This window comes from Rousettus aegyptiacus, unplaced genomic scaffold (assembly GCF_014176215.1).
Source record: "Rousettus aegyptiacus isolate mRouAeg1 unplaced genomic scaffold, mRouAeg1.p scaffold_m13_p_5, whole genome shotgun sequence".
In the NCBI taxonomy this organism is placed as follows: domain Eukaryota; kingdom Metazoa; phylum Chordata; class Mammalia; order Chiroptera; family Pteropodidae; genus Rousettus; species Rousettus aegyptiacus.
Genome location: NW_023416308.1, coordinates 4941859 through 4969812, shown reverse-complemented (window position 1 = coordinate 4969812; position 27954 = coordinate 4941859). Strand labels below are relative to the sequence as shown.

At 37.9% G+C, this 27954-nt stretch overlaps 2 protein-coding genes and 1 pseudogene across 2 annotated transcripts in view; 1 reads left to right on the top strand and 2 right to left on the bottom strand.

Moving 5' to 3' along the window:
* PPTC7 (protein phosphatase targeting COQ7) overlaps positions 1 to 6557 on the top strand; it is a 34249-nt gene extending 27692 nt beyond the window's left edge. The window contains exons 5-6 of the mRNA XM_016149673.2: positions 1533 to 1662; positions 2708 to 6557. Coding sequence (XP_016005159.1) covers positions 1533 to 1662; positions 2708 to 2766 — 189 coding nt within the window. The 3' untranslated portion in view covers positions 2767 to 6557. The remainder of the gene's footprint in view (positions 1 to 1532; positions 1663 to 2707) is intronic.
* Positions 6558 to 8578: 2021 nt separating this feature from the next.
* On the bottom strand, positions 8579 to 27924 carry RAD9B (RAD9 checkpoint clamp component B). The gene is given in 12 exon segments (XM_036220940.1): positions 8579 to 8695; positions 8698 to 8710; positions 11556 to 11762; positions 12717 to 12909; positions 13420 to 13484; positions 13571 to 13677; positions 17131 to 17237; positions 20975 to 21074; positions 24515 to 24629; positions 24839 to 24988; positions 25803 to 25873; positions 27750 to 27924. Coding segments are annotated over 12 exon segments (1275 nt in total). The 5' UTR covers positions 27787 to 27924; the 3' UTR covers positions 8579 to 8585.
* On the bottom strand, positions 10194 to 10322 carry LOC118603420 (annotated as a pseudogene).
* Positions 27925 to 27954: the final 30 nt, after the last annotated feature.

Below are 27954 nucleotides of genomic sequence, written 5' to 3'. Positions count from 1 at the left end.
AATTAACTCAGGTTGGCCTTTGGAAACAGTGGCCCTCTCTGAGCAGTTGAATTTTCTTGTTTCAATTATATTTTCTCTTTGTGGTTTTAGAAGGTACTATTTCGTGATATAGTAAAATAATAATAGTTCTAATCTTTTAAGCAATTGTAAATGGAAATGTTCACAGTTGGAGAACTTGAGGGAAAAAGAGGCTTATTACCCAAGCCTTTAGTGGAATTGTAAAGGTAGGAAAAGTCCAGATGAGGAAATTTCTTGTTTGTATTTTATTATATTTTAATGGTATTTCATAGCATTGGCTCCTAGTTGTCCTTTTCTCCTTTTATTCACATAACAAACCCGGCAGGGTTTGAGGCTGGAAAGATAGGCAGTCCTCCCAACAGAGCCAACCACGGCAGCAGGCTGGGCAGCAGGCAGCTAGGGGCCTTGGTGTGATCTGAGCTGTCACCAGTAAGAACACGGTTCAGACTTGACCCATACAGAGAATGGAGGAAGTGAAAATCAGTCTTTCCTTATTCTCCTGGCTTTGTAAAAATATTAACTCTGGTAAAAGTTAGTCTCGTGTCATGTTTTTACTACTAACCAGTATAACTTTGAGTAAGTTTCTAAACTTTTTAAAGAATATTTTCCTCTCCTATAAAAATGGAGGTACAAAAGGCCCTGTTTTATAGGGTTGTGGTGAGGGTTAACTAAGACCATGTATATGAAATCCTTAGCACCAGGCCTCTGTGGGTTTCAGTCAAGGCCTGGTACTTACATGTATCAGCATGGTAGCCAGAAATGACACATTCACTGGCCTCAGGAGCTTATATTCTAATTGAAGAAGGCAGATAATACAAAGAAAGAATATGATATAATGTTGGTAAATAAGAATAAAAATAAAGCAGCGTGAAGGGAGAATAGAGAGAGCTGCTATTTTAGAAAGATTGGTCAGAGAAGGCCTCTCAAGGAGGTAACATTGAAGCACAGGCCTGTTACTATTTATATTGAAACTATTCCAAATCATAGAATGTTAGAGCCAAAATAGACCTATTTCCCATCCCCATTTTACAGATGAAGTGGAAGCAGCAAGGTAAGGGTTTGCCTCAAAATTATACAGCTAGGCAGGGCTCTTTCATCATGTTATAAAATTCTAAAGGTATTTTCAGTAGGGTAACGGCAGCTTTTACTTAGAGAGTAAACTGGTTGTCCCAGGGGTGCATTTATACCATCAAATTTCACCTTTTCAGTTTCATCTTATTTTAGAAAAAATACCTTAAGAGTTTCAGATGGGGGAAAAAAGCAAAAGTGAGAATCCAGAATTCAGGGCCGATGGCAAAAGACTTTCTGATTGACAACTCATGCAGGCTGCCTGTTGGTCTCACTGGTTTTAGTCACGGTGTAATGTTTTGATGTCTCTAACTGGAATAAAACAAGTGGTGGGAACTATGGTTAGATAAATGTTACTGTCTTAAAACGCAATATTTGTGGGAAGTTTCCTTGAATACAGAAACCATGTAAGGCATGATGGTAAAAATAACTCTCCTTCATCTTAGAATTCAAATTATGAGAGTATACAACAGACAGCAAGAAGCATTGCTGAACAAGCTCATGAGCTGGCCTATGACCCAAATTATATGTCACCTTTCGCACAGTTTGCATGTGACAACGGATTGAATGTGAGAGGTAAGCATTCTTTAGGAAGGTCATAGGGACTAACTGGGGACATAGTAAGATGGGAACATTCTGGGCTATGGGGTGAGGTAAACTAGAGCACTGGGTGAGACTATTGAGGTGTCCTCTCCAAGCTGTGACCCTGTGGCTTTGAGCAAGGTCAGCTGGCTTCCCCACAGAGGGTGCCCTTCAGAACTGGACTTCACTGGCCACAGAGGCAGGTGGAAACTGAAGCCCTTTGCTGCCATCACTGCACTGCTTGGACCTGAGCCCAAAAGGCCACCAGGCTCTGCCTGAACATTCCCAGCAGTTTAACGTTCTGCCCTTCGTGGGCCTGACATTTCGCTGCTTCCTTCCTCTGGCTTTGTGAGACTTGTTGACAGTATTTGCCTGCCAAATTACCACAGCAGGTTTTGAAGAGGGAAGCGATGTTCTTGCTTGAAGAGTCATTCTCCTAAGTGATATATAATTTCAGGAGCAGGCCAGTAGCTCAGTCTTAGAGCTGGGGTGACAAGTCGGTGTTTAGCATATCAGGACTAGTAGAGCTGATCAGTTTCTTGCTAATATAATATTAGGACGTGTAAAGCATTTCCTGCTAGGAAATATTAAAATAAGAAAAAGCACATGCCATAGCTGTTTGGTCCGTTTGGCAGATTAGAGTACAAGACTATTCCTAGATTCAAAATAGTGGATATGTTTTTTGAAATTAGGATTATGGGTAGAAGCATATAACTTTCTCATCAGGTGCAGTGTTTATCTTAACCAGATTTTGTCTTTACTGTAATTGCTATAAACAGAGGATATGGTGGCCATTTTAACAGTGCTCTTGTCATAAAGAAGCAGGGAAGAAGTTTTTTAAGCTTCAATTAAATTACATGTAATTTCTTATGTTTTTTATTTCTCTTTCTCAAAAAAAATTTTTTTTTCTCTACTAGAGTATATTGACAAACCAGACCTGCCTGAATTTCGAGCATTTGTCTTCTAGTAGTTATTTAGTCTTACAGTTTTGACTGACATTTCCTTTTAAGATACATGAAAATTTTCATTTTCATTTTAGGTGGAAAGCCAGATGACATCACCGTCCTTCTTTCAATAGTGGCTGAGTACACAGACTGACTCGCCTAGGTGTCAACTCCTGCCTTTCTTCCATCATCCCAAATTCTTCCCTGCCGGGTGTGCTGATCCTGCTGGCAGGACCACGTACGTTTCTTTGCCACTGATCTCAATGGCTGGTGATGTAAGCCTTTTGCCTGTCTTTTTGAGACCCCGTTGAGATCTTTGTTGAGAACCACTACTGTCGTTCACTAGCTCATATCTGCCAGCAGCTCTGAAGAGAATCAAGATTTGAAGATTGGCCTTCACTTCTCGTTTTGTCCTTTCCATGATGGGATGGAGGTTTTCAAAGCCAAAATGGCTATTTTCAAAACTGGTTTAAATATTGAAGAAAATGAGTGATGTTGGTAAACTGAATTCACAATTACAGTGTGTAAAAGGGATTTTAAAAGTCTCACACAAATTGTATGTTATGGTACATCTACTAGAAACACATTATTCATCAAAGGAAATGTTACACATGTACTATACAGTCTTTGTTATGATCAGGTGTGGCTTTATGTTTTCATTATAAACTCCTATTTTTCAGGGGCTTATAATTCTGCTCTTAAAGATTGCTCTGGATGAGGAAATCTTGATCCCAGGAGCTTTTTTTTTTTTGGAAGAAAAATGCAATTTGGTTCTATGGATGCAAATGTTTCATGGTTTTTAAAAGATGTTCAGTTGTGATCCTGTGATCAAAGTTTTGGCAGTTTATTGATTAGTCCAAATCACAGACTGGTGGCCTGGTCTGCAGGAGGAGTGCTGGAGACTCTTCACCCAAATTTTTTAATGGAAATATTACTCAAGATTATAAAACTCCTCAAAGCCTAAAAATTTAATGTTATGGCTGAAATTTCTCCCAGCTGTCTGATATGACACCCCTGTGTGGGAACTCTAGGCCTATAGGCCTGATGGGTTGAGAATGGACAGCTGTTACTTTGAATTTTGCTTTCAGTGGTCACGCTACTCCTAGTCTCTCTCAGACATTTTATTAGTAGCCTTGCTTTCTGTGCAGCATGCACCAAATTCAGGGAGTCCATGTGGAAAGAGCTCCGTGGGCAGTGGCCAGCAGCACAAGAGTCCATGAAGAAAACTCCTAGTGATGATCTGACATTTGCATTTGCCCTACACAGAAATTTAGGGGTTTCCGAATCAAGCTTAATGTTTACAGTTTCCAAATAGCCATGTTGCAGTGTATATTTTCTTTATAAAACTACCCCACATTCAGTTTTCCCATCGTCTACAAGCTCAAACTTCTTTTTAAGGTTCACGTAGAACTCGACTGCTGTAAAGATATATATTTTTGGGTCAGTTTTTTTCCTTCATTAACTTGGTGGTAGAAAAATATATATACTTAGCAATCCTTAAATTAAAGCCATGTTTTATATATAAGTCAGGTAACATTGGTGTATAGATGAGAATGCAATTAAACCTGATGAGAATCTATTTGAGGAGAATATAGAAAGTCTCTTTCTCTAAAGGAGATAATTACTCCCTGGTTTATTGCATTAAAACTTATGTTTGAGGTTACCTCAACTTGTTTTAAAAAATTTTGTTTTGTGAATTTGTACTGTATATTTGAGTAACTGTTAAGCTTTTGTTTTATTTAAAATTGTTCAACATGTACCATGTACATGTCATTACTATATTTCAATGCATCATGCTTGTAACAGGCATTTCATTTATAATAAGAATGAGTTATTCATTTGTAAGCCGTTCAGTAATTTATCTACTATTCCTAAATTGGCATAATGTTAGATATCTATTTTGAATCACCTTTAATTACGTCAGAATGCCTTAACTCTACCCTAACTCGACAAAACAATTCTTCGGTAGAGGAGATGGGGAATGGGGTGGGGGTTGGGGGGAGACTGGTTAAATAACGAGAACCCATTGTGCTATGATAAAACACGGACGCATGAGTGGCAAGTGGTGGGGTATTTATTTTGCACAGACTATTTGCAGACTCTTTGTATTTAAAAAGTAAAGAAAGTTGCATCTAGAAGGGTTTTGTTGGAAGGAGTACATTTATACTTGGGCTGATGATGCTAGTTCTTTTATTGGGTTTTTAATTATTTCTGGTCAGAGGTGTGGAGCCTTATGATCTGGATATATTTCGCATTAATTTTCCGATGCCTAGATTCGATTCCTGGTAGAGCAATGCTGGTTAAGTCACTGGCTTTGTTCCGCTCTCATTTAACCCATCAAACACAATCTTTGTAAAGCTAGATCGGTGATTTTACACAACTCATTTAATCAGCTTATCTTTTTTTGAGAAATGGTTGTTAGAATTCAACAGTGAGTTTGTACCAGTGATGCTGAATATGACAAGAATTGAGTTTCACAGTGGAACTGACTTTGGACCTGGCCTGTAGATTAGTGACACAAAATATTTTGTTTTCTTTTTTTTTCCCTGTCCTTTTTGTGTTACGCACTTAATATTATGACCGCCAGTGGTCAGTTGGAGTGCTGCTTACCAAGTAACTCTCCTTCCACTCTCAGTGGTCAGAGGCCGTATCCGACCCATCCTGGGATTTTCCAGGTCACAGGACTCAGGTCTCTGTGGAGTATGACTGAGACATACCATTTGGTGGGTCTGATTCTGAACCTGATGTGTGTGTATGTTAATTGTATTTTAAATCAAGCAGTATAAAAAAAAACCACACACATTTGCCTCATGTAATGGACTTTTATAACAAAAGAGAATTTGGATTTCTAATTTACAAATGGCAAATTATCCCTCCCTGGATGCACCAAAGACCAGTAAAGTTTATAGCTTTTCCATCTATATTTATAAAGCAATACTGTATTATAAAAATCAATATTTTTATCACATGCTTGAAATTTTTATTTTGTTCTGTTTTAAAATGTGCACTCTAAACATATCAGAACCTTATTTCTTCCTGTGAACTTAAGCTGCCTGCGCACAAAAAAAAAAATTTTTACTGAACAGATATGCAGTAGAGTCCATAGGCTCCTAAAAACTGAAAGAAGAAATGAGGGAGGAAAACAAGTTATTTGTCCTGAATTACTGTACTGGCTTGACATGGTTGATGGGTACTAAATCACAAAAGAATCCATTCCAGGTGTGCATGTCTGGGGGTTGCGCTGTGTCTAGATTAGAAACTAGATTTCAAGCTTTGCGTGATAGGAGAGTGACCTCTCCTATCTGCTGCATCTTTCTGGACAGAACAGTCACCTTCATTCAGTACCACCTCAGTACCACCAACCTACCACATCGAGTAACTAAAGCAGGAATTGTGGGAAGTTACTGAGTCAGTTTTGAGAATTTTGGAGACTGTCGACAAGATTGGCTAGAACTGTAAATGTTTGTACTTTTGAATAAGTCCTTGGTTTCTTATCACCTTATACCAGCTATCTTTGGTAGAAGCTACAGCATCCAATTTCCCTGGAAACGATCACAATTTTTTGCATCTAACAAATTTTACAATGCCAAAAAACAAAATCTGCTTATAAAACTGAAAATGTGAAGCAGAAAACATTTGGATTTTATTCATTAAAATATTAAATTCTTTGTACAATTGAGCTTCTCAACTAAAAATTGACAGTATCCATGTGAAAATTTTAACTGTTAGCTGGTAGTTTGTGGCAAAGATGGCTAAATAATGAAGCATATTTGAATTTGTGTATACTAATGAGCTGCTTTTTTCTGTTGAGACTATCATTATTTGTCTTACTCAAGAGGCAATGACCTGAATTGGATGTCTGAAATATAACTTATGCAGGAATAGTTCTGTAAATACATTTAAATAAACTGTAAAGATATTTAATAAATATAGTATTTATACTAATCTGTGTATTCCTTTTAATTCGAATCGTAACCAAGACACCAGCCCTTGACATAGTTTGTTGGTGTCTGTCCTCCTTATTTCTAAGCCTCTTAGTCTAGCACTGACTCCATACTTTGAAGCTATTATTTTCTGTCTGACTAGTTTATCCACCTAGGCCCTTTTTTCACCAGCTGGTTTACTACATCAGTTTAGCTTCCTCAAAAAAATTGTCTAAATGGACTGATAATTGAATGGAAGATATAGATGGTTTCCTAGCTGAGCAGGCTTTTACATCTTTTAAATCAGGGGTCCCCCACCTTCGGGCCGCAGACAGGTAATGGTCTGTGCCCTGTTAGGTGAGCGCAGGGGAGTGAGCGAAGCTTCATGTGTGTCTGCAGCCGCTCCCCAGTGCTACCATCGCCACCCCAGCTCTACCTCAGATCATCAGGCATTGGTTTCTTACGGGAGCTCTGGTCCCTGGTGCCAAAAAGGATGGGGACCGCTGTTCTAAGTGGCATGGAGTGAAGAACCAAAACTGATGTCATTCACATTTAGCATTCTGTATCCAAATTCTAAAATCCAAATCAAGTACAATCAAACAGTGTCACTCTCCTTTACAGACTGGTGCCGCATCCAGGTGCTCACTGGTGGTGATGCCTTCGCGACCTGAACCCCCCGCTGCATTTGAATGAATGAACCAAAAACCTCAATCCTCCCCAAGCAGACTTACAGTTACTCTCATATATAAATGTTCTCTCTAGTCATCTGCATTTGTTAGGAATATGTGAAATTTGGTGTTAATCATCAGTGCAAGCATAAGATACGTAAATCTTTGGCCTACATGTGAAAAGACTTCTTGAAATTATGTGGGCATTGCCAGTTGCCACAAATAGCTTGGTGAAAGCCCATTTTCATTCACTGAGGAACATTTTGGAATGAACTTGAGTTTTTATTAGATTATTGTGGGTAGATCTGACTCAGCTCCAAGAGCCAAATTTATTCTGGTTTTAGTTAGAAGTCTGTTCACAGTTCTGAAGTTTACTGATGTACTCAGCCACCTTTGTTTATGAGTTCTTCACAAACTCTCAAGGACAACTGCTTCTGGTTAACATTTCTTTGGGATTTGATGGTTTCACAAAGACAAGATGTTACAAAAGTCTAGTTTGTCAGGTGATAACTGACTAGAAACAGGTTTGGGGGAGGGAGAGGCATGCATCATAAGATGTTATGTAACTGTTTTTGTGCTAGATTTTTTTGTCTGTGCAGGTAACAAGCTAATTAAAGGGGCAAAGAACAGACATCTTCCACCTCATTCCACTCAAAACCCAGGCTCTCTTGACAGTAGAGAGAGATTACTACTCAATGATATAGATAATATATAATTTTTGGCATTACTTCCATTAAACTCTTTTTTCAGTAAACTGCAGAAAATCACATCTGAAAATCAAGGCTATTAAAGAAAATTTTACAATATAAAAAGACTCCAAAGTGAGGGAGGTAGCTATATATTTTACACTTGACCTTTTTTCCCAGGGGTTCATTTTACTTAAAATCTTAACAAAATATAAAAAGCAATGTACAAAGTCATGGCATTACATGAGAAAAGACCACATAACTTTTTACGATGTCTGAAAGCACCAAAACTAATGTTTGCAATCAAATACCCAAGATACCTAACTTTAGTCACAAAGCTACCAGCAATATTGATACACTCCAAATGGCTGCTGAAGAAAATTTAAATAGCTTTATAAAACTGGAAAAGAAAATGATAAAAGCTCTGAATGTGCACTGAATTGAAGCATTCTAATGAGACTGCCCTGCAAAGAAAACTCTTGTGCCTCCCAAGTAGCATAATGGATTTAAAGCAAATTACATACACTTGACAAGCAGCTATTTCTAGATAAGGTACAAGGTGATTAGAAAAGCCGAAGCCCATCCTCTGTTTTGAGGGAAGTCGAAGATAATATCTTTCCAGTGTTTGAGGTGTAAGTAAGCAAGTAAATGGGCTGAGGGGCAGGGGCGAGGGGGCAACTCAGCCATCATTAAGCGTTAGAACGTGGAAAAACTGCCATTATTCATTTCTTCACTGTCACTTACTATTGCTAGATTGTCAAAAGGGTTACCGACGTGTTCTTGCTGCTCAGAAGAAACTGCTCCAAGAACATGCAAGAAAACTGGAGGGGAAAAAGTAACTGCACTGTTCGTTCAAAGTAAAAGTTCTCATTAGCTGCTCAAGGGAGTAGCTACTCTTCAGAAACGTGGCCAGTGCGGTCTCCCCAACGCTGATGGAGATGGGTCACGGAACCCAGAACCTTCATGGCTGGCCTGACACATCCTACAGCAAAACCGTTCCCTGACTTCAAAGGTTCACAGTTTGGGATCAGTAATCTGCTTCTGACTCTCCAGCCTGAGCCACGAAAACACATACAGGGGTTGTGGGAGACGGAGAAAAGGGAGGCCCCGCAGGCAGGTCTGCTTGGTTCTCATCCGTCTTCCCTTCCCCTCCTGCTGCGACGGAAGCTACCCTTCCCGGCTAAAGTCCATCCTTCCCTCCCTATCTGCCTCTACTAAACAGAAACAACAGCATTTGAAAATAATGTCCCTCATCTTCAAAATATCTAAAAAGCCCCCTCCCATTCCTTCCGCCAGGTATCACCTAACTTCTGCTTTAGAGCTGTCTACATTTCCGCATTTTATTCGGTCCTACCTAAAAAACTCCTGATCCCACCACTTCACAGAATCTTCTTACGGTCACCCAAAATCACCACCCGTAAGCCCAGGACCATCTTCAGTCTTCATCCCACTTGATACTGACACTTTACTCTCATCCCTTCCTCACGCCACACTCTCCTGGGTGCTCTTGGACTCTTCAGCTGGCTTGTCCTCTTCTTTCCAGCCTTTGAGTCAGGGTTTCTCAGCCTCAGCACTACTGACATTTGGGACCTGATGATTCTTCGTCGTGGGGGCTTCCTGTGTTTTGGAGGATGTTGGGCAGCATCCCTGGCCCTCACGCACTAGAAGCCCATAGCATCTCCCTTCCCAAAATGTGACATCCGAAAGTGTCTCCAGACATTGTTCAATGTGCCCTGGGGCATAACCGCTCCTGGTTAAGAACCACTGCTTTAAATGATGATAGTCCTTTCCTCTGTAGCCTCTCCCTACATTTCATTTACACCGTGGCTGAAATTACTATCTATGCGCCAAGGAGTCTCAGGATATGAACTTCAACCATATATCCCACTCCTCACCTGATTTCTGCAACTTAACATATCCAATTCCTAATCTTGAGTGAGCGCTGAACCTGTGTCTCCAACCTAAGTCATCCCTGATACCCCCTTTTCCCTTAAAGCCCATAACCAATCCATCACCAAGTCCTGCTACTTTTACTTCTTCAATTAGCTAGCTACTCCAGCCACTGCTCTCCGTCTCTAAGGAATGTCTCAGATGCTACAACTGAGCTTCCATTTTTGCCTCACTGCACCCCGTTCGTGCAGTTGCTAAAGCTTCAGTTATCTTTTAAAAATTCAACTCAGCCTTTCTTGCTAAAACCCTTCAAATATTTTATTTTTATTTTATTTCTAGGTGAGGCAACCCTTGGTTGATCTCACAGATTGCAAGGACCTTGTCAGTTTACAATCCCTTATTTTTTATTTTTCACACCTACAGCACCTGGTCTTCCTAGGTGGTCTCCCATCCAAGTACTAACCAGGCCTGACCCTGCTTAGCTTCCGAGATCAGATGGGATCAGATGAGATCGGGCTTGTTCAGGGTGGCATGGTCATAGATGAAGGCCTTCGAATATTTTAAATGCCAACACGCTTTCTATGGCCGTTTACATGGCTCACGGGACTCTTCTGGCATGAATGCACTCATCGATTGTTCTGGCTTCACCCCGCGCCACTGTTTCTGCCTGGCTATCCACTGCCTAACCACACTGGCCAGCCTCAGTCCCTCGCAGCCACCGTACTCACAGGCAGGGAGTGCCACTGTACAGGCCACACGTCCACCAACTCCCCCCACGGTCCACTTTTACTGTCCTAAAAAGTCTTTTATATACCATAAGATAGTGACTTTTAGAAATATTATCTGTCCTTTCAAATTTCTAACTCAAAGGAATTCATATTTCTAAATTAATAATGGCAATGCAAAACAGGCTTGAATAACACATTGAAGTAAGTGTAAAATTGGGGCTATCATTTGAGAGACTTCTGTTTCTAACAAATTACGTGCATCTTCAATTCAATAGATTTCATAGGGTTTAACACTACAGCATTCTGTGAAGCTTATCCAGCTAGTAAAATGCTGATAATATAACATACATGTTATACACTGCGACTCCACTCTGAAAGAATTTGTAATGTTTGTTGGGATAAAATTTATACTGTACTACTTTATATAATGGATATTCTAACCAGATTTGGAAAATAAAATTAGAAGAAGAATTATTTTAGAGAACAAATTACATGACCTTAGCATATTACTTATATTTAAAGTAGGCTATAAGCAATCATACTTTATTATTTGAAACATGTGATCCAAATCTCTACTTGAATATACGGTGCTAGAAATTACTCAATGAACAATTAAACTATTTTTTAATTTTTTTAATTTTAAAACAATTTTTGATAACAGTTGACATTCAATATTTTATTAGCTTTAGGTGTACAGCACAGTGGTTAGACATTTATATAACTAGTGATCCCTCTGATAAGTCTACTGTAGTTCCCACCTGGCACCTACATGGTTATTACAATATAACTGACCATATTCCCTACGCTGTACTTTACATCCCCGTGACTATTTTGTAAGCGCCAAGTTGTACTTTTTAATTTCTTGCAAAGTGATTTTTGTATTAACATTCTATAAATCAGTCTTTTCTCCATCTCAGACTGGCTTCACCTCTCACCTCTCAAAAAGTAAGAAAGTTAATTTTCAGGATATTGGGGGTAGGCTGGGGCAGAGAGATTGCAAAGGGAGACAGATGATAAGAATTCTTGACTGAGTCATGGTCATGTCTCAACATTTTTTTTTACCTTCCTGAGACGGAGTCCCTGGCACTTCCTCTGTGTCGCTGACACTGCTTTCTGGTACTTTAGCAATATCTCTTTTTAAGCTTTTCAGTATAGGGCTGCCATAGTTTTCCAACACAGAGATGGTCGTGAGAGTCTCATTAGGATAAAGCCTTTTGGGTGTTGCTTTTCTTGAGATGTACTCCGCGGCCTTGATCTTTTTTATCAGCCTTTGAATTTGACCTGAGGTATTAATAGGGAATAAATGAATGAATGGTTTACTTTGAAATGTATATTTTATATAACTAATGAAGCAATATGGAATGAGAATTATAACACTGGTATAGGGAATATATTGAAATAAAATGGAACTAATTATTTTGAAAATTAAGATTTACATATATGATTATTTAGAAATTTCTCTTGACAGATTTGAATTTTTCAGTAAAGCGACCAGTGTGCATAAGACAATCTCGTGATATGGAAAAAGTCAAGTAAATTACTATACATTAGTATCATAAAACTTCATATAGTCATTAAGAATCATATTTCCAGGCCATAATTGGTGATACTGGAACATGTTCACAATGTAATACTTTGTGGGGGAAAAACAGGCTACAAAACTACATACGCTTTATGACCCTGATCTTATTTTAAAATACAAGCATAAGCGAAATGAAAAGTATGAAAGAAAATAAGGTGAGCAAAATGTTAACTGTGCCTGTCTCAATGTGGTAGATGATATTGATTTTCTCCTTTATACTCTTGTGTATTTTCCAAATTTCCCATAGAAACTTTATTGCTTTTACAGTTGAAGCACCCCTACCACCACTAAAAGAAAGAGACAAAAGGGAAAAAAGGAAGAAAAACAATGGTGGTCCCAATGTTTGGGGAGAATTCTAGGCAGTAAATGTAGACTTTGCTGTAAACTTTAAGACTATATTTGTCCTAAAAAAAAAAAAAAAAAAACTATTACAAATGGAGTTGAGTTTTGGGTAATAACAAAGATAAAACCAGACAGTCCTGTTGAATTCTGATCAGAAGAGAAAATGCAAATATCTAGTGCAAGCTTGGTGATATTTCTGTTACAGTTAGGTCTTCCTATAACTCTTCCTGAGTCAAAATTTCTCATCTTCTAATGTTTTACTCCTCAATTGTTTCTTGAATGAACACCAGTGAATAAGAATAAGATTGTGATGGCTTTTTCCCCAACCAATGAAGACATTAAAATGTGGCCTTACCTTTTTCGTTTTTGTGAAAGGCACAGTGATTGTGGAGAAGATTCACTACTTGGCTCATCGGCTAATGTAGCCAAAATAAAGTTAGCTTCCAATAACATGTCATCAATACTTAATGCTATAGGTCTAAAAAAGGCAAAGTCAGAGCAAACATCACACTCATTTTCTGATAGACGTTCAGAAAATGTTAGAAAACGACAGCTAATTGAGGGCTTTTCACAAATTAACACAGTCCTAAGAGCTGAAAGGGCTCTTGAAAATCATCAGATCCAATTTCATAAAACCCATCTATCCTAACCCAGTATCATCTGAAATTTTAGTTCTGCAATACCCTATAAAATATTGTTTCATAGCCATTTAACTTGTTTAAGCCATGTGTAATTTCTAATTAGACAATTTATTCAGCACTCTGTCAAATTCATAAATGTTTTCACCCTGCAGAAACATACATCTTTCGCCATCAAGTTACCAATTTAAAAATGCCATTTTATGGCATCTTTCAAATTTTTAGTTTGGTAAGTGTTGCTAATAAGGTTAAAGAATTCATGAGGTGTGAATTAATTTCAAAGTGATCCAAAGTTTTATAATTAATACATAACAAAAGAAAAAGAAACAGAAAAGTTTCCAAGGACCTACTTGCCAGGAATATCGAAATGAATGGATATAGGAGCGTGTGTAGCTTCTGAAAATATCAGCACTCCCTAAATGGAAAAGGAAACAAAGGAAACATGAAATCTTCATTTAAAACTACCAGTGAAAATTTAATTTGATACAAATTTTTATTTACCTTTAATTCTTTGAAGCAAAACGTTATTTCACTATCAACTCCAATTTGAAAGAAGTCAAACTCATCTGGGCCCACAAACATCTCACTGTATACAGAATTTGTCAAATCTGTTCAATAATATAAGAAAACAAAGAATAAAATTAGTTCCAGAGATATTTGTTAAATTTGACCAAAAATATACACGAAGTAGTAAGTTAAAAATAGCCACAAATTCTTTGACATTTCTTGATTGAGAGGCGGAGTCTATGTCTCCGCCCCTCCCCTAGAGTCTGGGTGGGCGGGCTATCTGACTGCTTTGACCAATAGGAGATGGAGCAGTGACCTGGTGCTGGTTTCTGGGCTCAGGCCTTAGGAGACTAAGGGCCTCCACTTCCTCTGTCCTCTAGTCACTGCCTCTATCCTGTAACTCCCCCTCTTGGAACTCAGCCACCATGCTGACTTCGTGCTGTATGAAGTCCAGGTTAATGAAGAAGCCACATGTGTGCAGGCATCTCGCTGACGGTCCAGCTGAGCTCCCAGCATCAATTACCAGCCATGTCAGTGTACCATCTTGGGTATCTTCAGATGATTCCAGACCCTGCCACTAACTGCAACTGCATGAAGAGACCCCAAGTGAGAAGTGCCCAGCTGAGCCCTGTGAACCCACAGAACCACTAGAGATAAGAATAAATTATTTTAAGTCACTATATTGTGCAGTGGCTTGTTACAAGAATTTAAATAACCAGGATACCATAAAAACTAGTTTATTCTATAAGAAACTACTATTTATGAATACAGTTTACATATAACGATCATATTTTATTTCATCATATCCCATCTTGTTTCAAAAAGTATGAACAAAAAAGGGATTAACAGAAAATACACATGTATCATACTAAATTAGAAAACACGGTTTAAAAAGTAAATTTTAAAATCTTTTGAGATAGAATTCACATACTATAACATTCACCATTTTAAAGTGTAGAATTCAGGTGTTTTTAGTATGTTCATAAGGTGATGCAACCACCACCATTAATGCCAGAACATTCTGACCATCTCAGAAAGAAACCTTACACCCATCACCAATCACTCCCCATTCCCCCATCCTCCCAGCCCCTAGAAACGACTAATTTACTTTCCGTCTCTATGGGTTTACCAATTCTGGATATTTAGATAAGTGGAATTATAAAATACGTCGCCTTTTGTGTCTGGCTTCTTTTACTTAGTATAATATTCTCCAAGATCGCTCATGCTATAGCACGTGTCAGTACTTCATTTCTTTTTAGGGCTGAATAGCAGTCCACGTATGGATGTGCCACATGTAGTACAACCAATTACAGGTTGATGACCTGAGTAGTTTCCACTCTGTGGTTATCACTAATAACGCTGCTATGAATGTGTGGACTATGAGGTGGAAGCCACGTTAGTTAAAGGCTCTCTTAGCATCTGTGGAGATAATCCTACACATTTTTTCATTAAATCCTATCGATATAGTGTTTCATGTTACTGTATTTTCTAATTCTGAACCAACACTTCATTTCTGGAATAAATCCCACGTCATGATGTATAATTTCCTTAACAAGGTGTTGAATTTTGTTTCATAACATTTTATTCAACTTTTAGGTATATTTAAAAAAATATATGGTCATACTGTGCATATCATTTCATAATCTATTTTAATAACATATCCTATTTTTTATGTCAATAAGTACATTTTTCTACTTATTTTTGTGTGTCAATGTATTGTGTTCCACTACAAAGTTAGCTTCAATAAATACCTTTGATATAAACCCTCAGAGAGAAAGGAGTGTATATAAAAGATTACTTTGGGGGGGGGTATAAAGTAAGATTTTATTGTGGTTTTGAATTGCATTTCTTAAACAATTAGCTATATGAGCATCTTTTTTCCCTCCGGCTTTATTGAAACATAATAGACAATATTAGTTGCTAATATTTACATTGTACAATTCAAAGAGGTTTTTTTTCTATTGTAGTTGGCATATCAGTTTCAGTTATACAGCAGTGATCAGAGATCTGCAAAGCGATCACTCCACTAAATCTAGTACCCCTTTTCCCCTTACATATTTCATACATTATTAACCCTCTTCCCCACGCTATACCCTACATGTCCATGTCTATTCTGCAACTATCTATTTGTACCTCTTAATCCATTCAAGATTACTTTTAATAGCTTAATAGCATCTCATTTCTTTCAATCAATCAATCTCCTGTTATTAGATCTGAAGTATAGAATGAGGTATTAAAAGTTCTTGTCTCTGGGTAGTGAAATTTCAGGTGACTTTTTTATTACTGCTTTTTCGTGTTTTTTATTTTCTTCAATGAACAAGAGTTATGTAAACATAAGAAAAGGATAAATGGTATATATTTTTTAAAGGACCATGGGCCCCCAACCATGACTATAACTACTCATTAGAAAGCTCACGAGGGACAGTGTCTGTTGGTTGTTAACAGTTATCTTCATTCACAGGAGGCATTATGGAATATAAAACAGACCCTTTCACTAGCCAAGCATATATTTTCCAGATCTTGCATTCCTAAGGGCCAAAAAAGAATGGTACCTGAGACCTGAGAGAAGCAATAATAGCACCGTGGTAATGAGCCTGAGCCCTGGAGCTTAACCATCTGTACTCAGATCACAATCCACCAGTTACTGTGTGACACCAGGCAAGTCACTTAGTTCCTCTGTGCTTCATATTATTCATATGGAAATGAGAATAATAATAGTACCTGCATCACAGAGTTGCTAGGAAAATCAAATGAAATCAGAAATGTGAACCATTTGGGGGGAGGTAGACAGGGCAGGGGAAGAGAAAAAAAAAATTTAAATCATTTCTTCAATTAAAAATTTTAATTAATTTTTTTAAAAAAGAAATGTAAACCATTTGAATCAGAACCTGGCACAAACTAAATACTACAAAAGTCATCGGATCCAACTAAGTCCTGGTTCTATATATTCTTTTTTTTCACTTTAAAATAATACAGTTCCTCCCTCTGTATTCTTTCTTGACTGCTATCAGCAAATAAATTACCCAGGGTTGAAGGGTCTCAAACAACCTGTGCCAAAGAGACCCAAGTAAATTTCTTGACACCAAAACTTCTGATTTAATCGTGCCTTAGTTTCTCCAGTCCATCTAGATAAACTCTTGGAAGAGCTGACTTACGAAGTATTCACATTTTCTGTCCTATGTTTGCCAACTGGAATATCTAATTAGAATTTATTTTTTCTCCTTATGTAGTCAAAGATCATCTCAATTGGATTGCTGTCCTCTTAATTTTTCTTTATGCGAAACACAAAGTATAAAAAAGGATGAGAAACAGACCTTAAAATCTTAACTAAAAAAATATTTTTCTTATTTTAAAATAACCAGAATTTTAAAGCCAAGTATTTCATTACTGATTGTGTTAAATTTCCTGGATTTCTTAAAAATTTTAATGATCTATACCTTACTACCTTTTAGATAAAAATAATTATTATGCCACTAATAGTTACCGCATGGTTAGTAATAAAGAGAAAACCAGGAAGTAATATTCCATCAAAGCATGACAAAAATAATCCTTACCCATTGATTCCTCATTAGAACTCTTAATACAAACATTCAGTGGAGTAACAGCAAGAGTAACTTCCTCTTGACTCGATGTAAAAAGAACAATGGCCTCAGCAAGTACTCTATAAAAAGTCATGAAAAAATATTACATTACTTGAAAAAACAAACAGAAAGAAATAGCTTTCTAATAGGACTCAAATCTTCATTCTGGAAATAAATAGGTTAGTTGGCCTGAATTTAGAAAAATTTACCCGAAAGACTTTATCTCCCTTTTTCTATTAAAGCTACTATATTTTTAGTATATTGTAAAATAGTAGCTTCATTTAAAGGCCTAGAGAATAGTAACATATATTCTTAGTAAAACGTGAAAGCTTCAGGACAAACCAAACACTAGAATAAAATGTCTGTAACTGTTTTTACATAACAAATATATTTTTTAGTTATTGGCCTGGGATCATGCTCCCAAGGATGACAGTAGAAAATGGAGCTGCCCTGGTAGAACGGGGATGACCAGGTTGGAGAGCCGGCCGAAGGGTCACCACCTGCTGCCTACATTCTCTTCTGCTTTGTTGCTTGTCCTGGATGATTTCCTACTATGTTCAAGGTTGTCTTGACATCCCAAATACCCTTTTGTCCTGGGAGCCCTTTTTAAAAACAGCTTTATTGAGATAAAATTCACACACTACACAATTCACAGATTTCAAGTTGTTGGAGCTGTGTTTCCCTAATGACTAATGATGTCGAGCATCTTCTCTTGCGCTTGTTGGCCATTTGTTTATCTTCTTTGGCAAAAGTTCTCTTTGGAGCATGTGCCTGTTTGTCTTGGTTAGGTTATTTGTCTTTTTATTATTGCATTATAAGTTTTGAGCTACTTTTGAAATTGAGGTGTTAGATAAAAATGAGAATCTTAGAATTTATGTAATGTTGGTGTTATCCTGATGCCAGACATTAGCTCAGCAGTATTTCTTGATGCCAAAATGTCAGGGACACCTACCAAATCATCTGGGCGCTTTCCTAGTGTTATGAGGAAGTGTTGTACTTGATACCAAATAACATGATACAGAAAATAACATGAATGTGCAATTCAAAAAGGAAGAAAATACAAATTGCTAATACATAGATGAAAAGATACTCAAACTCCCTAGTAATAAAATAAACACAACAATAAGGAACATCTAATAATACCATTTTCTACCTATCACATTGGCAAAATTTTAAAAAATCGATCATGTTCTTTACTTGGAAGAATTCTCCTACAGTTTTGGTGGGAATGTAAACGGTACAAACTTTTCAGGTAGCAATTTATTAGTGAGTATTATGCAAATTTAAAATCTGTGTAAGCCTTTGAGCTGGCAATTTCATTTCTACGACTGCATTTGTGTTAGGCAGCCTGGAACACGGCCTCCAATGATCCCTGCCTCCTTGTATTCATGCCCTTATATGATCCCCTCAACCACCACTCCCCCACCTCACCCTCCCGAGTGTGGGACTAATAGACTCACTTCTCACAAAGAGAAAATGGCAGAGGTGATAAGATGGCAATTCTGAGACTGGGTTATAAAAAGACCATGGCTTCCATCTTGAGAGTTTCCCTGTGTCTGTCAGTCTCTGCGTCTCTGTCTCTGTCTCTGATTACCTGCTGCCATGTTTTGAGGACAATCAGGCAATCTACAGAGAGGCTTGTGAGGAACTGAAGTCTACCAGTCACCACATGAGTGAGCTTAGAAGCGCATCTCCTGAGGCCTCTCAATACTCATGTCAGTGAGCCCGGATGTGACTCCCCCCAAGTCTTGCCTTCAGATGAGACCGCAGCCCTGGCCGACAGCCTAACTTCAACCTCTCTTCAACCTCAGAGACCCTGAGCCAGAAGCGCTGGCTACGATGCACTACTATGAAAGAATAATTGTCTGCTTTTTTAGGCTCTATGTTTTGGAGGAATTTGTTCCACAGCAACAGATACTACTACACTACTGGCAATATTGTTTGTGAAGGCGAAAAGTTGAAAACAACCTTTTTTACCAATACAGTTGTTCTCACTTTATCCAAGATCTCACTTTCCTTGGTTTTAGCCACCCCCAGTCAGCATGGCCCAAAAAATATGAAACGCAAGATTCCAGAAATCTGGAATAGTGTGACGAAATCTCAGGCCACTCCGCACTGTCCTGCCTGGGACATGAATCATCCTTTCGTCCAGCGTGTGCACACTGTGTACACTACCTGTCCATTTGTCACTTAGTAGCCATCTCGGTTATCAGATCACTGTTATTGCAGCACCCGTGTTCAAGTAACACTTATTTTATGTAACGATGGTCCCAAAGATTAAGAGTAGTGATGGTGGCAATTCGGATATGCAAAGAGAAGCTACAAAGTACTTCCTCTAACTGAAAAGGGGAACTCTCCTTGACTTAATAAGAAAAGAAAAAATTTGCATGCTGAGGTTGCTAAGACCTACAGTAAGAACAAATCTAGCTGTGAAATTGTAAAGAAGGAAAAGAAATTCACGCTAGTTTTTCCGTTGCACCTCAAACTGCAAAAGTTATGGCCACAGTGTGTGCTAAGTACTTAGTTAAGATGGAAAAGGCATTAAATTTGTGGGTGGGAGACATGAACAGAAAATGCGTTCTGACTTTTGGCAGAAAGCTTTGAGCCTTTACGAAGACTTTGAGCCTGTACAACTGACCACACTCACATAACTTTTATTATAGTATATCGTTAGAATTGTTCCATTTTATTGTTAGTTATTATTGTTAATCTTTTACTATGCCTAATTTATAAATTAAACTTTATCGTAGGTATGTATATATAGGAAAAAACAGTACATATAGGATTTGGTACTATCTACAGTTTCAGGCATTCACTGGGGGCCTTGGAACATAGTGCCTGTGGATAAAGGACTACTGCAGAGTGGTGAGTAAGTGAATTACCGTTCAGTCATACAATGCAAAATCATGCAACCATTAAAAAGAATAAGAATGATTTAAGTGAACTCACACGGAAACTTAAAAAAGCAAGTTGCCAAACAATAATAAGAGTGAGACATTTTCTTTGAAAAAAAAACCACATATAGGTATTTGTCTAGTATGTGATATAAATTTGAGAGGAGGGGAGGAAAAAAGTGATAACCATAACTATAGGGAGAGAGAGAGTTACCGAGAGACTGGTTATAAATTTAGCAAATATAGCTATAAACAGGATAAGAGCTAGAATTATATACACCAATTATTAATATATGTTATCCTCGCAAATTAGGATATAGGAATCAGATAGAGGAGAAAGACTTTCATTTTTTAATCTTTGCACTCTTCTATAAATTTTAGACATATTTCAAGAAGCTCGTATTTAAAAAACAACAAGAATAAAATATCTTTTGGCTTACAAAGTAATTAATGTTTAATGTTTAATGCTATAGCTTAACTGAAAAAGTGAGTACACTCTCACTGACAAATAGCCTTACTCATTCTCTAGAGAAAAAAATGGAGACACTTAGGGATAATCAGTTCACATCAAAATGGTTAAAATTTCTTCATGCTGTGTGTTTTAAAGACTCAGACAAAAGGCGCCACATAAATGCAAAGTATTATTAGATAACATATTTTTCTCTTGATATCACTATGTAGAAAGCCACTGATAGGATATATTTAGAATTTTCTTGGCCACTAAATATTATTGCTATCATTAGGCAGTTATTATCTACTATTATCTTCCTCATGGTTTCTTCTTGATCCTATAAGGTGATTTCTCCAAATCCAGTATTAGCTTAAAAAAAAAAAAAAGTAACTGACTTAAAAGCTCATTCAGTCTTTACTCTTTCACGATACTATATTCAGTGAAAGAAAAATAAAAACAGAGAACTCCATACCTTGGTTGAATCATTAGCGTATTAGTACACATATTCTTCTCAAAAACGACTTGCAAAGGCTGACTTTCTTGAAAACATACATTATGAGTCCTTTTAACACCTTAAAAAAATAAAGCAATCTATTAATAATTTTACGTGCAAAATTAATAGATTAAAAAAATCTTTAAGTTTCACAGACAAATTAAGATAATAAAGTAAGATTTGCTATCTGGCAGGTGCACGCAGCAGAGAGAAGCACTATTCCTTAACGAATGTGTTGATCGCTCCCTAGTGGACACCAAGCAACATGTCAGACCCTCTGACCCACCAGGCAGTAAGAGTTCCTACATTCTTTTGAAACACAGGAGATTTCTTAAGCGTGTGGAAAATAGTGATTGCCACTATGGATCAGATATCTATGATTCTCTTTCAGTATCTGTCATTCGGGACTGATATTTCTGAAAGGGACTTTTGGAATATAAAGCTGAACATCTGGCCTGCGAATTCTCTGCCTCTGAGAAGAGTGTGTAGCAATAATGGCTACAGTCCTATATGCCGGGAGCTGCGGTACATGTTTTACACACATTGCCTCTGAGCCTGACGATACCCCTGGGGTAGGTACTTAATCTCAGAAGAGGAAACTAGAGCTCAGTGAGGCTAAATAGCTTTTCCAGGCTATGCTGTTTTGACGAGTATGGCAAGTCCTCAAATAACATTTCATTCAAAATTATTTCATTATAATGTTGCTGAGATCAAGAAGGAACTTAAAACTTGTTTGTATCAATTAGCCTATTGTCAAGTTGGTTTCGTTATATGTCACTAAACAACGTTAAGTGGGGACTTACTGTATAGCTAGAATTTGAATCTAAGTTTGAATATAGAGCCCGGGTAATAAAATCCAGGGGGGCTATAACTCTCTACAGCATAACAGTGTTGCAGTATGAATCAAAAGGTCTCACTAGAAACAAGATTTCTCAACTTTTTTTTTTTACTGACGTGTTAACAGCTACATTTATGAATTTCATAAATATTTACTGAGCACCTACTATGTACAAGGCTGTATCAGTTAGTTAGCTTTTGCTGGATAACAAACCAGTCCAAAAAATCTAGTGGCTCAAAATAACAAGCATTTGTTATTTCTCAAAATTCAGCTGAGTGGTTATTCTGGTGTAGGCGGGCTTAGCTGTGGCTGGATCATCTGAGACGGCCTCCTTCATGTCTGGGGCCTCAGCTGGGACAACTAGGAAGGTTGGGACGGCTGAGGCCTCTCACCACGTGGTCTCTAATCTTTCAGGAGTCTACACCGTACTGTGCTTGTTCTCATGCCAATTGAAAGGTTCTTAGTTTAACCGTGGAAGCCGACAGACCTCTTGAGGCCTAGGCTTGGAACATACACATTATCGTTTCTAGTGCATTCTCTTGATATCGAAGCAAGTCCAAAGCCAGCTGAGATTTCGACTAGGGAAACAGAGTCCAGCTTTAGAAGGGAGGGACTGCAAATAATTTATGAGTACTTTTTCAGTAATCTACCATACAGGGACTATTCTAGGAGCTGTGAATTAGCCAAGAACAAATTGGACAAAAATCTCTATCCTTACAGAGCTTATGGTCTAGTAGGGGAGACAGACAATAAGAAAACAAGTAAGAGAAACAACTGGCATGTCGCATAGTAATAAGTGCCACAGGAGAAAAAAAAAAAAAAAGAAAGCAGAAAGGACACTAGGGAGTGCCAGTGGAGGTAGGTAGCAATTTTAAATGAGGAGGTCAAGTAAGAACTCATGCAGGAGATGCCTTGGGAGCAGACCTGGAGGAGGTAAAACAGCCATGTGCTGTCTGGAGGAGGAGCCTGCTAGACATGGGGGGCGGGGCCACAGGGCCCGAGGAGGGGGCACACCTGGGCGTCCAGATCACAGCCACTGTAAGGCCTCTGGCTTTTACCCTGTGTAAAGTGGGGAGCCTTTTGAGAGTTTTGAGGACTGGACTGATGTAATCTGACCTATTTTTAAATGATTAGTGTGGCTGCTCTTGTAGGGAGACACAAAGCTCAAAAGTTGGCATATCTTACCTATTTAAAAAACATTTTCAAGTTACTTTTGAAGGGATAGGTAATAGGTGAACATGGGATGAAATTCAAAAGACACCAAAGAACAGACAGTGATCTCACGTCTTCCTCACAACAATCCTGGAATGTGAGGGTTAAGATTATCCCCATTTTCTAGAACGAAAAGTGAAGGTCTGAGAGCTTAGGTACTGACACAAAGCCAGCACGCAGAGAAGAACCCACACGCGAATCTGTGACGTCAAGGCTCACTGTGCTTTTAATCATGTTCTTTATGTGATTCTGCTGTTATATGAACTGAAGGTCAAAGAAGGGGGAAAACAAGGTTAAATCATTGGCATTTTTCAGAAAAAAAAATTAAGGAATATAGTTATGAGCTAAAATAAAAATATTAAGATAAACGTAAGGCGAAATTGAGAAATATGAGATAAATGGTAAGACTAAGACAACCTTCCAGGAGGCCATTCTACTACAAAAAAAAAAAGATGTGGACCAATACCAAAACTATAAGTTTTTTCGAAGCATACAAGTCTACCTGCTAACTTCAAAATAAAATAGCAGCAATCATAATAAATATACTGGAGCTAATACTTAGAGAATGTGTCAGGCAATCTTTTAAACACTTCAGAACTATAACTGCCTACAAGTCATTGAATCCTCACAAAAACCCTAGAGCCTGGTAATAGCATTATCCCTAATCTACATCTTGGGAAACTGAGGCACGGAGTTGTAAAACAATTCCCTAAGGTCTTAGCAAGGAAGAGGCAGAGCAGGATTCTACCCCAGACCTTTGGCCTTGATGTTAATCACCATGTTATACATATTTCAGCATGTAAAAGTCCTAGGAGCACATTTGAATATCAACCATGCAAGGCTGGGACACAGGAAACCTGTTTTACAGCTTGGTGTGGCAGAGAAAATGAATGAAGTTTCGGGCTCCTAGCATTGTTTCGGCGACTTACTAGTTCTGTGACCTTGGGCCAGTTACCATGCTTCTTTCAGCCCCAGATATAATACTGTCTGCCTCTTAGAGAATTTTAAATACAGGTAGGCATTATTCTTTTCCAAGGATTCTATTCCAAAGATCACTGCTACCCAGGCACTCTTACAGAATGTCATCAGCAGCCAGTTCATTTTAGAACTACCAAGTGTTTGAATTCGAATGGACATTTCAAAAATGGGTTTGACAACAAGAAAATAAAAAAGAAAAAGAAACAAAGAAAAAAAGAAAAAAAACAGAGAAACAGAAAAAACTGGTTTGTATGCAGGCAAAGCTTGTACCACTGACAAGTAAAAAATGAAATAATATCAATCATCTCACAGTACTCCTACAGACCAAGTGAGATCATATTTTTCAAGTACTTAGAACTGCTCTACCACAAAACTACACAAATTCTAAGCAATAATGCAATGGAAACTTTTGACACACAGTTTGAGTATTCTAAACATGAAAAATACTAACAAAAACCACAATGCATTAAACTAGTTCCATTTATACTTACCATGTCTGCAGAAGAACTGAATAACCACTTTGCACTTATCAGATTTGGTGAATATTGTGCACTTTTCTACGTTTCTTTCGAGGGAATTCAGACATCTAAAGATGGGCAGAATTGACTGTAACACAAATACATGATAGAACAGCACATACTTAATATGGATGATTAGTTTAAAAAAAAAACCTAACAAAAATACGTATATTCATAAATGAATAGATTTGTCCTGCACACCACTTAAATCAAGTATTAAGTATAGAATAGATGTTAGGTCCTTTATACTGACTATTTCTACATCTATAATAGAAAACTAGGGCCATTCATATTTACCTTCATTCCCAACTTGCAATTTAAATTTGACATTGTGTCATTATTATTCATTTCCACTGAGGTTGACCATTGATAATGTTGGAAAAACACAGGAGAGAAGAGAACACATCCATATGCTGACCGGCAAGAATTCACAGATCTTAAAGCAAGCTGGAAAAATAAAATAATAGCTATTTAGGAAAAAAATCAAGTTTTTTAAAATGATTAATTAAAAAATTTCTATTTAATTTAAAATTATAATAATTGAATATATTCAAATAAGGCTAAAGGATATTAACTACATTGTATGGCTATATTATACATGTGAATTATATATAATATGGACTGTATTATACAGTGTGCATTGAATTTGCATGCACATACACCTACGTGTACATATCTGTACTGAATACATACAGGCATTAAATCTAAAATCTTGCTTGTTGAAATTGTGAAATTATAAATGCCTACAGGGGCCTTAACTTTAATGCACAAAGTGGCAGAAGGCAATATAAAAGAGAGTAAAAAAGATGGCAGCAAAATGGTGATCTGTTGCCTCGACTAAGGGGAGAAACTTTGACTCAGTGCCAGCCAACTACTCCCACTTGGGAATGCAGGCCCCAAACTGTCAGATCTTCTGAGTTTTCAAGAGAAGCAGGAAATTCAGATTTTTATGTGGATTTTCCTAACTTTTAAAGGTTAAATATTTAGGTCAATTTTTAATAAAACATTGTGCAGTCCTCACAAAACACTTCTGCAAGCCACATCTAGCCTTTTGATTACCAGTTTTTGGCTTCTGGTTTAAATCAATTGGCTTATCTGCATGATTTTTAAATTCACTATGCTCTAAATGTATTCAGATATAAATGAAGAGTGAAAGGAGTAATTACAATTTCTGATTTCCTAGTTAACATTTGATCTAGACTGAGATCTTTAAACTTCTTTTCCCTTAATAGTTGATCTATTAGTTAACTTTCTTACTTACACCTTTTTCAGATGGGTCTAGCCACAGCTCATCACTAATTCGTGATAGTGCTTGGATTGCTTTCCCAAATACTACGGAGAAAAAGAAGGGTGCTGCTTACATTCTTTCTCTCAAACAATGAAAACAAATCATAGGACTACTTCAGCATTATAAGATGCAAATTCATCAAAAAGTATTTTACAGACTAATGCTACAAATTGCTTTAATACAGTGTAATACCCTTGGCAAAATGCCAGGCTTACAGTAAGAGCTCAATAACTTCACAGAATGAGTGTATGAAATGATAAAATGCAACAAAAATTCTTTCTGTATGTTTGCAGTGTTTCATGGAGCTACTGTTGCAAATCAATTTCCATTCTAAAGTATTTTGATACTTGGTTTAAATAAATGTATCTCCCCTTCCCCCAAAATGTGTAAAAATGGAGCATGGAAAGAAAGGATGCTTTGAAGTTTTTAGTAACTTGACAAGTGGCAAAGTCAAAACAAGTCATTAGAAAGAAAGTATAGGCACTCAAGATGTATCTCTGATGTTTGAGGGTAGTATGAAAGATGCCAAATCTTCCCACGGAACACACTTAAACGCCCTTTCAGAAGGAGGGCTGGATGAAATATCGGTCTGATCTGGTATGACACTTTTAATATTCTTATGACTTATAAATAAGTAAAAAATGTGGCAAACAGATATGGACTATTATGCTGCAATAAAAATGGATGGCCATATCAATCCATGAAAAAGTAGAAAAAAGGAAAAATAATTCCAGATTATAAAATCTGGATCATACTGTTTAAAAATCAGAAGTGTGTGAGTTGCGGGGGGAGGGGGGAGGGAAGGAGGCTCAAACTGAGAAAGGATGACCAGAAAAAGAACAAAAGAGGCGTTTGTCCCTTTTTACAACTTCACATTCACCACTTTTTCCTGGAGCTGCCTAAAGCAGACCTTTCATTAATCCAATGAATATTTATTGAGCACCTTCTACGCTCCAAGTACAACCCAAGGCAATGGGGCTATAGAGATGAACAAGACAAGTAGGTATAGTTCTTGCCCTCATAGTGCTTACAGTCCAGGAGGAAAAGCAAAATTAAACAATCATATAAATAACTTCTTACCGAGAACTGAGGTATACACTGACCGCAAAACAGCACTTTCTAGACCTCTGAGAACATGTAACAGTAAGAGGCTTTTCTCTTCCCTTCCCTGTTCATTAATATAGTTTCACAGATGTTTTCAACATAGGGGAAGCCAGCCTCAATACAAGATGCCTTTCAATAATCATTTTTGGGTTACCGTCTGGAGGATACCATTGGTTTTCTAAATACAGACTTTCTGTAGTAATTTACATGTCTAAGTACCATTTACAACAAATAATCGTCCCCACACATTCCCATTGATTATTAAGCGTTTTACACGCATTCCCTTTGGTTCCTACAACAAACCCTATTGATGTTGAGAAAGTCGCCATATTTCTCATCTTACAGATGAGGAAACCGACCCCGGAAGTGATTCAGTGGCTTGTCGCAGGCCATAAATTTAAAAATGGTGGGATCTAAAATAAAAACCAGGTTTATGTTTTTCTTACGGCACTAAAATACTTTAGCTGTCCAAGGTTTTTTTTGGTTTTTTTTTTCTCCCACCGACTCCTCCCAACGCCATAGTATCCCTACTTGGAGGCCTACTGCACTTTCAATCTGTCCCGATGGTGCAACTTCATTTCACGGACACCTATGAAAACAAATATTACATATAAACAGAAGCGCATGGGCTTTCATCCTCCCCTCTGAAGCTAAAAGTACCCTGGGTGGGCGGAAGGTTGGCTGTGGCCAGACTTTGTGTCTTCCGCCCTTAGCACGGACGCACGGGGTTAGAAATAAGACGATGGTGGGGACTTCCCCACCATGAACCTTAGGCTGTCCCTCTTCTTAACAGTAAGGGAAGAACGGCCGAACCACCTTTAACCTGACTGCCGTTCATTCCGCACTTCAGCATGGCTGCGGGCCTCAATCAGCCGTGGGGACAAGGCGCGCCTAAACTAGACGGCCCCAGGTGCCCGGATGTTGCCCGCGCCTTTAGAATCTTCGAGATCTCACTCCTCCCCTCCACTTCCACTCGGTCTCCGAGAGCCGCTTCGCTTTGCGGCGGGGAAAGGCCTCTGCG